Source organism: Rhinoderma darwinii, chromosome 11, assembly GCF_050947455.1.
Source record: "Rhinoderma darwinii isolate aRhiDar2 chromosome 11, aRhiDar2.hap1, whole genome shotgun sequence".
NCBI classification, from domain to species: Eukaryota; Metazoa; Chordata; class Amphibia; order Anura; family Rhinodermatidae; genus Rhinoderma; species Rhinoderma darwinii.
Window position 1 is genome coordinate 31,953,651 of NC_134697.1, and position 12,808 is coordinate 31,966,458.

The 12,808-nt window shown below is 39.3% G+C and overlaps 2 protein-coding genes across 4 annotated transcripts in view; one reads left to right on the plus strand and one right to left on the minus strand.

Moving 5' to 3' along the window:
• RBP4 (retinol binding protein 4) overlaps positions 1–12,808 on the minus strand; it is a 349,798-nt gene that overhangs the window by 119,996 nt on the left and 216,994 nt on the right. The gene's annotated exons all lie outside the window — the stretch shown is intronic.
• Positions 7,611–12,808, plus strand: part of LGI1 (leucine rich glioma inactivated 1) — a 35,421-nt gene continuing 30,223 nt past the window's right edge. For both annotated transcript variants that reach the window (XM_075841022.1, XM_075841023.1), the window contains exons 1-2: positions 7,611–8,198; positions 8,466–8,537. In XM_075841022.1, the coding sequence (XP_075697137.1) occupies positions 7,738–8,198; positions 8,466–8,537 (533 nt within the window). In that variant the 5' untranslated portion in view covers positions 7,611–7,737. The remainder of the gene's footprint in view (positions 8,199–8,465; positions 8,538–12,808) is intronic.

Genomic DNA, 12,808 nt, shown 5'->3' on the forward strand with positions numbered 1-12,808 from the left:
TTAACCAGAGTTGATTTGAAGCTTTCCACAAACTAGAACAGAAATACAACTAATGTTCTATTCAGTACAGCAGAGATTTGGCATCCGTCTTGTTGTTTGGCTTGCTACATAAAAACAAATTAATTTAACTTGAAGCCAGAAAAAATCTATCACCAAATGTTCTTCCAGGGAAATTAAAACATATTATTTTAACCTGCTGTCACAGTCCATTTGACTTTATATATTTTACTCTATCTTTTTAGGAACACATTCATCCATCATTGCTGCACCCAAGAGGTCTGGGAAAACTATGTGACAGTCCCATTAAAGGTTATGGACACCTTTGTAGGCTTTTATTTTTTATTGTATGTTTTAGGCGTTTTCAAATGTTTTTTTAAATGGACTCTTATTAAAAATGTTCATCCGTTTTTTTTTTTTTTTTTTTAATGCAGCCTCTGTTTATTTTGTATACATAGAAGATGTATCGTTCGCTATCAGCCATTCAGTCAGTTCAGCTGAACCGATGGCTCGGCTGAGAGCAGGTCCTGTGTGTCTCTAAAGCACAGGATCACTATAATATCGATCACATCCAAGTTGATCAACTTAGATCTGATCAATATTATGGTGCTCCTGTGCATTAGAGACACACAGGACCCGCAACTAAGATGTGATCGATATTCTGGTGATCCTATGTGTTAGGGCCTGTTCACATCAGCGTTGCCTTTACGTTGAGGAGTTCCATCGGAGGTTTCCGTCGTGTTAACCCCTCAACGGAAAGGCAAACGGAAACCTTAGCTTCCGTTTGCATCACCATTAATCTCAATGGCGACGGAAGCATTGCTAAAGGTTTCCGTTTGTGTATATATATATATATATATATATATATATATATATATATATATATATATATATATATATATATATATATATATAAATAAATAAAAGCCTACAAAAGGTGTCCATAGTCTTTAAGGGGTTCTACTACCAAATACATTCATGGCATAATTCTAGGAGATAGGACCAATAGGGCCCCCAAAGACTGTCTCTTCAGCTCCCTTGGCCATACTCAGGTTTTTACGGGGGACACATGGTTGGGCCATAGACTATAATATATAAATGTATTCATTGTTTATTTTTGAAAAGCAAAAATGCTGTGTTATGCAGCCATATGGGGTTGAGGGCACTTACTACCGCATGACAAAGATTTACTATTAAGGAGTCTGGAAAACTAGGTGACATTTCCTTTAGAGGCTCCTGTTAGCTGTCGTAATTTTTTATGAAAGTGAGAAGAGATACAGGTATGGATAATAATTAGAGCGCCTATATAGCGTTCCAACATATATAGCAAGTGGTCCACATTGACATTTGATTGGAGGTGTTAAGTGGCAAAATAGTGAAACAGGAAATACAGTTCATGGATACATTAGCTGGATGTTCTGAAAGGGAATCTAAAGAGCACTAAGGGGCGCTACAACAAGTATGTAAAAGCAATATCTAAACACAGAAGCATGTGTATCGTATCGTGTCGTGAGTTTGTTCGATTTTACGTGATCTAACAGTAATATTTATTGTAGGACAACACTTTAAGTTGAGGTCTATTACAACATTTTGCCCAATGTTCAACCACCAAGTTATGTTCTCTACATATTCTCCTTATCTTTTGTTACTTTCTCTATTCCTGTCTATTTAATGGCTTTTTACATCAGATCAAATAAAATATTACTCCTAAAGACGTAATTGTCTCCATCATAGCTGTAAACTCTGCTTCCACCTCTTGCATTTCATCTGTTGAGTTCTTCTAATGTGCTAGGACAGCGTCTACTGTATCAAACGTTACATCCGTTTTGGGACCTTGTACCTGTTGTGTACACAAAACTGGCAAACTATTTCCAGTTCCATGAGATGAGCCTATTGGAAAATTAGGGCAAAATTCTATCTTGGCCCACGAGCACCACCATCATCTAGTGGCCACCATCATTCTGTCTCTGAACATATGCCTTTAAAAACGTCAGCCAGATTCAATGGTGCACTGGCCATGGAGGTGAAGAGTATCCAAGTGGTCTGGGTTTCCTCCAAAACCTTGCCGACAAGCACTTGGATGCAGCTGAGACTTTCACCACTGCCTTGGATAGTTATTAGGTGCATAATAGTTTAAACATTTCCAGCAAAAAAAATATTGATTCATGGATACAATAAGCATCTATATATAAAGAATATGTGTAGGAAATTACTGTTAAATGCATTTTTCTGGAGCAGTATAGACGAGAAAAAGTTTTCAAATTGAACAGCCCCCCATTATTCAAATCATGCCCTAGTTATAAGGGCAATTTAAAGTGAAGCTCCACAAATATGTGAATAAATTACAATAATAGTAATTTCATAATATATTGTTCTTATTTTTAATAGTGGGAGCGTAATAACTTGGATGACTGCAAGGAATTCTAATGTTCTGTTTCCCCTGCAGACCCGTCAGTAGATACAGATAGATAAAAAATTAAATAATGAAGGGCAAGTGTAGGGTATTTGAATTTGCCTGCAGCCCTATTTATGCATTTCCCTATTAGACTGTAGTATTACATGATAGCATCTCGCTGCTTATATCATCTGCCTGTCTGTCTGTCTCATAGTGGGGGGGGGGGGGGTGGGGGGGGGGGGTTTGGCCCAAGCAGGCGTTCCGTGGCGTTCATATGCTTTAATAGTTTATAATGATAGAGGTGGTTTCTATGAGATAATCACTTTAATGTTAAAGGAGATTTAGCAGTAGAATATGAAACAGACCCTTTAGTTTACATTAAAAATGTGAGATCTCTTATTAGTTTTTCATTTTTATCCTGAGATATGATTACTTGAAGTTACAGGTCCAAAGACTGAGGCTGCACTACTGAAATATTCTGATGTCAATATCCTTAGTTCCCAGCAAGTTCTAATACGACAACATTGAACCTGATAGAAATCAGAAGGGGATATTCTGTCATTAAAATCTCCCAGTACTGCAGCTCAGGCTTCAGGCCCGTAAATTGAAGGAATTAAAGGCATAGAAGTGAGATATTAAACACAGCTTTCACATTTTAAAGGTACATTTTTCTTCTAGTATGTTTTCTTTAAATCTGGACAACCCCAATCTATATGCCATATTACACATCATAGAGGCCCCCCCCCCTACACTCAGGATCTCCCTATATGAGCCAGAACTTTGAACATCTAACAACCGATGACAATGGTGGACTCGCATAATATATGAATGGCCATTCATCTTGTTCTGCATTTCCCTGCAGCAGCCACTTAGGGAAAAATGTATAGCCATTCGAATAATCAAAATGACCTGTTTCTCTGCGGCTTTCATATTAGTGGGGTTGTCTATAAGGAGAAAACCCCTTTAAAGAGTCCGTCCAATTCTGATCTCCCGCCCGGTCTGACATCGAGTGTGGAGATATACAAGTGCATGCTGTGCGGGATGTCAGAATTAGAGGGATACTTGAAGTTGCTTTCGCCTACTTCAACATGATCATTGGCACAAAATATTACCTTCTATTTAGATCATTTAAAAAAATGTCTCAGTCTCACCACAGTGCGGAGTAACTTTTATTTTATAAAAAATTTTAATGTGATAGTGACATGTCAGGTGTTTTGTTCCGTGGGGGTCCGGTTCCTGAGACCCCTACCGATCGCTGAAATTAAGGAGACCTGCCCAGCAGAGGGCAGTGCACCTGCAACTATAATTGGATAACTTTGTCTCTTTTTGGAAAGACAGTGTTAGCTGACTCATCGACTTCTATAAGCCCATCTTCAGCTTACCCCCGCGCCTCTTCGAGGAGAGCCAAGGTGAGCCGAATTTACACCATTACATCGTAAGGGCATTGCACTCGGGTGAGAGTTTCTGCACCTTCATTTCAACGATTGGTGGGGGTCTCAGCACACGGACCCCCACAAATCCAAACTTCTGACATGTCACTATGACATGTCAAAAGTTTTAATAAATAACAGTAACTCTTTAAAAACAAAAATTCCTGGAGTAATTCTGGAAAATGTCTGTAACGTGATCTAAAATTAGATTTAGGCTCCATTCACACGACCGCAGTTTTCATCTGTAATTATGGATCCGTAATTGCGGACCCATTAATTTCTATTTGCCATGGACACCTTTCCGTATATTTACGGATGGGTCTCCTGGGCGTAGAAATAATCCGCAAAATATAGAACATGTCCTATTCTTGTTTGAAATTGCGGCACGGACTCGCTCACAGAAGTCTATGGGCGCTTTCGTAATTGTGTATCCGTAGCTGTCGGATCCGTATTTGCAGACAGTAAAAACCCTTATGGTCGTGTGCATGAGACCTTAGGCCAAGTTAGTTTTGGTTATACCTTGTAGAGTCATTCCAGAGTACAGTGGGAAATCCAAATAAATGTTTTTTACTGCCGCCCTGACACCCAGCACAGGGCGATGTTTTCCATAGTGCTACAAGCTGTCAAGGTTATTGTGTGATTAGGTAATCAGATGCCTGTGTACTCAGGGGGAAGAGATGTTAATAGTAGTGACCACCCTCCGTGAGCAGCAATCTGAAATCCCCAGCTGCTGGAGCATCTGTTACTGGGGTCCTGGACGAGCCTTTTTATTAAATATATGGTCTTAAGTTTCTGGCGCCTGAATGTATTTCCTTCTATCACTTTACACTTGTGTCTTAATATGATTTCTTAACACCAGTTAATGTCCATGTCTTTGGATTAAGAGCGGTAACCATTTAACCAGTCCATACCCACTGGGAACCATCTGAATTGTATATGTTCAAAAAGTGATTCCACTGTGTTTATGCCCCAGGTTTTTATTTCTTCTCATGTTTTATTCTTTTTCAATCTTTTTTATTTAATGTTTCATTTAAAATGTATGTTTATGTCTTCTATTTTCTCTAGTTTATTTAAACACCTTATTACTTTACGTTAGAATTTTTATTCAAAATAGAACTAAGTATTTATGATAGCTTCTGTTTTATTATAACTCTATTTAAAGGTGTATTCCCGCACATATCAAACTGAAAAATGTAATTATCCAGATACACTTTATGAACATTTTATTGGCTAGCAATTGGCTGACCAGGTATATGTATGGCCCTTTTTACCACTGAATGGCTAATTTACTCAAACATCTTACCAGGCCTATCAATCACAGTTAATGGCTTTACATTTTCTCCGTTCACACAAGTCTGCTGCCTTGGGATAACCTTTGAATCTTCCCTATTCTTCAAACCACACATCCAAGCCCTCACCCCCCTCCTGCCGTCTTCACCTCAAAAACATTTCTGAAATCCGCTCTTTCCACAACCTTGAGTCAGAAAAAATTGTACATGCTTGTACATGCCCGCATTATATCTTACCTAGATTACTGCAACATCCTTCTCTGTGGGCTTCCTACTAACACCCTCACACCCCTCCAATACATCCTCCACTCTGCTGCCCAGTTAATATAACTCTCCCCTTGTTTCAACTCTGCTTTTTCCCAGTGCCAATCTCTTCACTTGCTACCCACTGCCCCGCAAATTCAGTTTAAAATATTACCAATGACATGCAAGACTGTCCACAACCTGTCTCATCCATGCATCTCTGCCCTAATCTCCCGATACCTCCCCACATGTAATCTCCGGTCCTCGTAAACCCTCCTTCTTTGCTCTCCTTTTGTCTACTTCTCACATCATCGTCTCCTAGATTTCTCTTAGATGTGATGGATAACAGGTAGATCCTGCATGTCAGAGTCAGGCAGGACCCACTGACACGGAAGCCGTCAGTCCCGTGGACCTGACAGGTACAGGATTCAGAGCAAGATACAGCTGCTCTGCATACAGAATACAGAGCAGCTGTATCGCAAAAAGTAAAAATAATTTTTAACAGAAGCTAATTATAAAGTGGCACCAATCACACTGATTGACCTTTTTATTTAACAAAAAAAAAAAAATAGCTTTCAAAGGTTTACATAGCTTTTAAAGGGAAGCGTTCAGGCATTATTTTCTCCACATTCTGCCTCCATTGTGTTCCTGGACCCTACATTTACAGTATTAATTAGTGACTTTCACTGGACTAATTAGTGACGTTTACTGTAAAAGATTAACAAAGTAGTGAACCACATCTCGTTCAATGAAGTAAAAACCTTTGCTCTAAGTAGACAGGATACAATAGGAGACTAAGTCACTCAGCAACATGACTACTACTGATCAAAATATAAACCAAAGTAAAAAGGTAAGGAACCTCACACCTTAGGCCTCATGCACACGACCGTTCATTTGCGGCCGTATACTATCCGCAATTGCGGATAGTATAAAACACATGTTAACCGATGGGCTTATGTACATAACAGTAATTTCCACGGTCCGTGCATCTCACCAGAGCACGGACCGCAAAAAAATAGGACATGTCATAGTATGGTCCGCATTTGCTCATTGCACAATCAATGCACATTTTGCGTGTGCACAGTCCGTGATTGCGGATGGCCCGCTGATGACACTCCTCGGCCCCTTCGTGCTGTAATTACGGACCATACACACAGCTACGGCCGTGTGCATGAGCCCTTAGAAGATATTACGTATTAGATAAATATTTCCTTGTCCCTAATGATAATAATGATTGTGGGTAGCATGGTGACTTAGTAGTTATCATTGTTCCCTTGACGTCCTGGATTCTAATCTAACCATGGACAACAACTGTATGGAGTTTGTATGTCTTCTCCGTGGCCCTAGTGTGTGTAAAATAGGAAAACTAGATTGTGAACCCCATTGAATACAGGGACTGATGTGAATGATGTCTTTGTAGATGATGATTATAAAGTATATATACAACATCTACAGGTGCATACAAATATTTAGTACCAATGATATAACTAAGGGCCTGTTCACATCTGCATGTGGCTTTCCATTATTCTGCTCCGTCAGAAGAAAATACCAGAGGCGCCAGTTCCATTGTACGACGGACGACATCAGTGCCCGACGTAACCCATTGACTTTAATGCGTTCCATCGGGTTTCTGTTAGGGTGTCCGTAGTTTTACCAGAAACAAGAGTGCAGCATGTTGCGCTATTGTTTCTGGTATTTTCGCCAGGATCTGCAACGGAGGTCCCTAATGGAGCCTCCAACACAGATGTGAATAGGCCATAACTTTATTGCATATTACTTACATTTAAACTTCAATACAAATGGATTTAACCCATTACGTCTTGGTACTATTTTAACACACTGTGTTAAATTGCATTGCAGATCTCTTCCACCACAATAAATCGACCAGCTGTAAGTTCCTCAACCGGAAACAAGTCATACACAAGAAAGGTAAATGCTTTGCAGCTAATATCTTATACCAGCAATTTACTAAAAGCATTTGCTTGATCAAAGTCAATAAAGGCATCTGCTTATTTGCAATGGTACGCGGCTCAGTAGCGATGAGCCAGTTAAAAAGATGATTGCCTATGTCTTAATGCCCATTTATATGTAAGGGTGGCTTAAAATTGTTTTTTTCTACAAACCTTGGCTATCTTGTTATCTACTTGCCTTCTTGATGTCCTGTCATATAGGAAACCCTGTCCCCATAGGATTTAACACTGGAAGAATCTATTGAAACTGATCAATTCCCTCCCCTTCTTGAAGCCCCAGCAAGACATAATGCCGTACTATTTCTGGTTCCCAAGGAAAGGGCCTCCCTTTGAAAGCAGCAGGCTGTGCATTTTCTAAATGACATCACTTGGCATTCTACTGCTGTGCGAGCTTGATATTTACATGGCAATGCATGTATCCCTTGTTCTCGCCCTTATTGCGAGGCAGTGGGATATTCCCCATCTCAGAGCACAGCACTAGTCTTTCCTCTGCACACCACACACACTGCATACACATAAAGCTGCAGGTTCCTCGAAGCAACCCAGTGGCTGAGAAGAGGAAGACAGCCCAGGGACGAGCTGAGACCCTTGTGTTGGCCTTACAAAAGACCACAGCTGCTGTTAATGGTTTGGGATATCCGTTTTACTGGCTGCAGTCAGAATTTACCTGGAGGATGGGGAATGGCACCAGGCTGCATAGAAGATTTGCGATTTTCTATGGCATTTCAATTGTGCTCCTACTGATTAATGAGATTGAAGGGAGAAAACCAAGCAAGTCAAAATGCCCAACCTGGTGCACCTGTACCAAAGACAATGCCTTATGTGAAAACGCCAAGACTATTCCGCGCACCTTCCTTCCTGATGTTATCTCACTGTAAGGGCTGTAAGCATTTTCTTCTTACTGTACAGAGTTTATGTATTAGGTCCTATACACATCATCTACGCTCTCGATATGTGATGCATGTTGCCTTGTCTATTGCATTAGATCCTGTTTATGTTATTGTGGCTTTTTGTGATATATTTTGTCACATTGCGCCTTTTTTGATTCCAGTCTTCAGTTGGATTGACCGTGCTGTTATTTATCGCTATTTCCTTATGGCTCTTGTTTTACATTATATATCTATATATGTGTTTTTTGCAGGTCCTTTGTCAGATCTGAATTTACAGAAATCCCAGAAGGGAGCTTTTCACATATCCCATCTCTGCAGCTCCTGTAAGCAAGCTTTTTCATATATCCTAAGGTTACTTACGTGTTAAGAGTTTACATGATCATTCTGGTTAACTGTTTCATGTGCACTTAGATCTTTGAAGCAAATTGTACTACTGCAAAGTGACCAAGACCTTATCTTCTCCTTTAATTGAAACCACATATAATTAAATTGAGTGCATTAGCTACACAGTGTTCTGCAGATCTCTAGACTGGAAAGGAGGTGCTGGGAGATTCAGTATTTTAGATGGTGATGGCGAGATAGTCTGAGCAATGCAGCAAACATGCATGCTGTAGAGAAGCTGTTCATGTCTCTCCTCTGATATATAGTCATTGTAGACCTCTATAAATAGCCACTTTTGCATCTATCATGCAGTTTTTATATGGCTGTAATAATTGAAACATTATTTATCGTCCTATAATTACAGGTAGTCAGACGAGTCAGGACCGCATCATGTATCATCGTACAATTTGGTTGTTTTTGAACAAATTGGCAGTTCATTATATTGTTGTATAGTAATTGTCTATACTGAAATGGAGAGAATATGTAATTGATTGACCCTGCTGGCATATATGTGAATACTCTGTCCCACTACATAGGTGCCCGTGGTTCCTTGTAATTCCATCTGACCCATTATATAATGGGCTGATCCATAGGTCTAGACATTTGTCAACCAGATTAAGATCAGTTTTAGGATTATCATAATTAATTTCACCTTCTGCCATTGTGTTAATGGGATATACACACAAAAAATAAAAAATAAAAATACACTGATACAAAGCATAGCTGGAAGCTGTAAAACAATTGGAGGTTTCATTACTTTCAGAACTAGTCGGCTGTATTATTCATTTTGTCTTTCTCGACTTATAAGACTAAAGTAAATATAATATGTATTACTCTGGATCAACGGGGTCCTTGAAAGTTTAAACTTGGATGTATGTTTTTTCAACCTAACAACTATATGCGTACAGTCCATTTGTTCATATTGTCTTGGCCATACAGATAATTAATTATTGAAGGGGAGTATAAAAACATACAAAAAAATGGACATGATGACTGCAGTATGTAGTTTGAAGGTATTGTAATGTATAGAGGACCCGTTATGGTGCAGTTAGATGAAAACGGCTTACTGGGCACTCCTTGGTAATCGGGGCCACCAGTAGGCAAAGCTGGGCAGATGCCAGGGCCCGAAGGGCTTGAAGGCCAATGGTGATCTGATCAAACATGTTTTATTTTTATCAAGCTGAGAGTGAGGTAGACAGTGGGCTTTTCTTCCAAGAGCCCACAAATACCTAGAGATGGCCTTGGTGATGATTATGTAAAATAGTTTCTCCTTTGCATAAACACACTATACAAAATCTATACAAAGATGCAAGATCCCACTATGCAATAATCCGTTTACTGAAATAGGGCAAAAACCTAAAAGGATTGTTCAGGATTAGAAAAACATGGCTGGTTTCTTCCAGAAACAGCTCCACACCTGTCCATGGGTTGTGTCTGGTATTGCAGCTCAGCCCTTTTGAAGTGAATGGGGTTGGGGGCAGTGTTTTTAGAAGATGGCAGCCATGTTTTTCTAATCCTGGACAACCCCTTTAGTACACTTAGGTATCAATAACTATTGTTTAGACAGATCCTCATATGGGACATTAAGATGGGAACTTGGAATATTTGTGTGCAAAAAGTTATTCTGGATTTGGAAAACAAGATATTGTCCTCATATGTTACTGGTGATTTTATATAAACTTACCACTTTAGAGATATATAATTATGTATCAAATTAAATGAAATTACCATTTGGCAGAAAAATTATAGGGTTAAATTCTATATCTCAATTGTCTACTATATACCGATTTGGTTTCCATAATGTGGTTGTAGTGCGTTTACAGTGGTCAGAAGGATGGCGACACACTGCAATAAAAGACTATTATAAGCGAACAGATTATATACACGTGCAATTCTTATTTGACATTTCTGACACAATTTCTGTGCTTATTATTTTCATAAACTATCTTTATTGGGCTAGAACTCAATTTTGAAGAGAGAAATATACCTTATAATGATCCCACCAAAATAAAAATCATTACCAGATATTACCGGTGAATGACCAGAAGGTCAGTATCCTTACTTCAATGTAAAAGCTAGAGAGATGATTCCATCATCTGATCTCAAGGACTGAACCCTTATGAGGCCCCGTATGTTTCCACAATGAACAATTATTGCTCTACATGTGTAGGATCTAGAGGCAGGACCAGGTTAGGTAACTCCAACTTTAGATGGGTCCTTGCTGGGCAGCTCTTTACAAAATCTCTTTACTTGCAAACCTGATCATGTAATATCCATGGAACGAAGACCAGAAATAATGTCTACTTAAGTGATGGAGATTTTACTCCTTTCCTTAAAGGGGTTTTCCCATAATCAACATTTATCACCTGACCACTGAATAGATGATAAATATTTGATCGGTGGGGCCCCCACCGATTCCGAGAACAGGTTTGTCTGTCTGACCATGTGCGCCTCATATGAATGGAGCGATACTGCGCATGCTCAGCCACCGTTTCATTCTTTTTCTAAGAGCCTGCCGAGCACTATCTCTGGCAGAACAATAGAAAGTGAATGGAGAGGTAGCTGAGCATGCGCAGTACCACGATTCTCTGGATCGGTGGGGGTCCCAGCTGTCGGATCCTCACCTCTCAGATATTTATTACCTATTCTGTGGAAACCCCTTTAATTGAATTGGCCTTAAAAAAATAAGATCTTTAGGGCTCATGCACATGTTTGTATTAGGGCTCTGCACGAGCGCCAAGTTGTATGGTGATGTTATATGTACACATAGAAGTATATATACAGTAGGCACATACTGTACCTCTGTATGCCTCCGATTCCTTACTGTGGTGTAAAGAGTTTTTTTCTGTTGTATTCCTACTCCATTAGATCCCATATTACGTTGGCACCAGTTGTAATAACACTAAGTGCCCATGGCTCAGTGTTCTGCCGCCCAGGCTCTGTGCATATGGGTCTGTAGACAACACCACTGTTTTTATAAATCTCCCCCAATGTCTTTAACCCCCTATAGCTATTTTCTAATAAGTGCATCAAACTTTCAGAAACTTTACTCTTGTTTTTCTATAATGACAAGACTAGGATGTACATCAGAGTATATATAAGAGAGTTATCATGATGTCAGCCTTTTATTCCATCTGCAAGAGAGAATCTCAGCACGTGGAACCAATTGGAAAGAGATAATGCATTTTAAGTGGATGAGTAAATTGCATGTTGGAAGGATCCAGAAGATATACGGACATCACTTTACAGCAATTATAGACTGGAACTTGAGGAAAAATACTCAGACCAATTAAATAAAAAACAAAAAACTTTGTAATCTTCATACTTTACACTAGGGCTTCTCAACTTTTCTCTACAGGCACCTCAGCAACTAGACCATGATGATCCCTGGGCCTCACCAGTGTTTGAAGTCCAAGGGAAAATTAAAAATGTATCTCAAATTATCTTTAATTTCTCTCCTAAACCCAGTATAACTTTTAATTATGCACAAAAAGAGTCATTTACATTAATAGAGGAAGGTTGTGCAGCAAATGATCAATTCTGTTAAAACTGCCTCCCCATCTGCACCTCATGAACAACTGTGGGGCGCCTCAATGTTTGGGAACCACTGGTCTACACAAGCAGTATCTTTGAGGGTGCATTCACTCGACCGGTACTGTACCATGGCATACCCAACCGTATACATAAAAAAACAAAACGCAGCACTCCAAAGTAAAGTTGAATTGTGTGTTTTATTCACCCCACAGCATGCATGCAACATTTCAAGCTTGACGAAGAACCTCCCAGGTTGAAACATTGCATACATCCGTTTTGCAAACTGGGAACTCAGTATAAGGCATTACATTTGGCATGCACGTTTGAAAAGTGATGTCAAAATGATGGCCCTATATATGTCCTATTGTAAAAAAAAAGTGTGCCGTGATGTCTTTTTTTTTTTTTTTTTTTTTTGTGGGATTCACTTGTATTGAAAAGTGTAGTTGACAAAATCGATCAAACATCTACAGGGGGTTATGCCTTGAAATGCGTCAATATAATTTTTGAGTGACAACAGCTCTTAATTTTTGCGTTATTATTATATTTTGTGGAAAAAAATTGCATCTCTAAACATGTAAATAATCTATTGACATGTCCATATGCACGTCAATAGCGCCCTATCCGTGTATTTATATCGTGAGACAGAGTTGTTGGCTTGTGTTTGCCATGGATACGATGG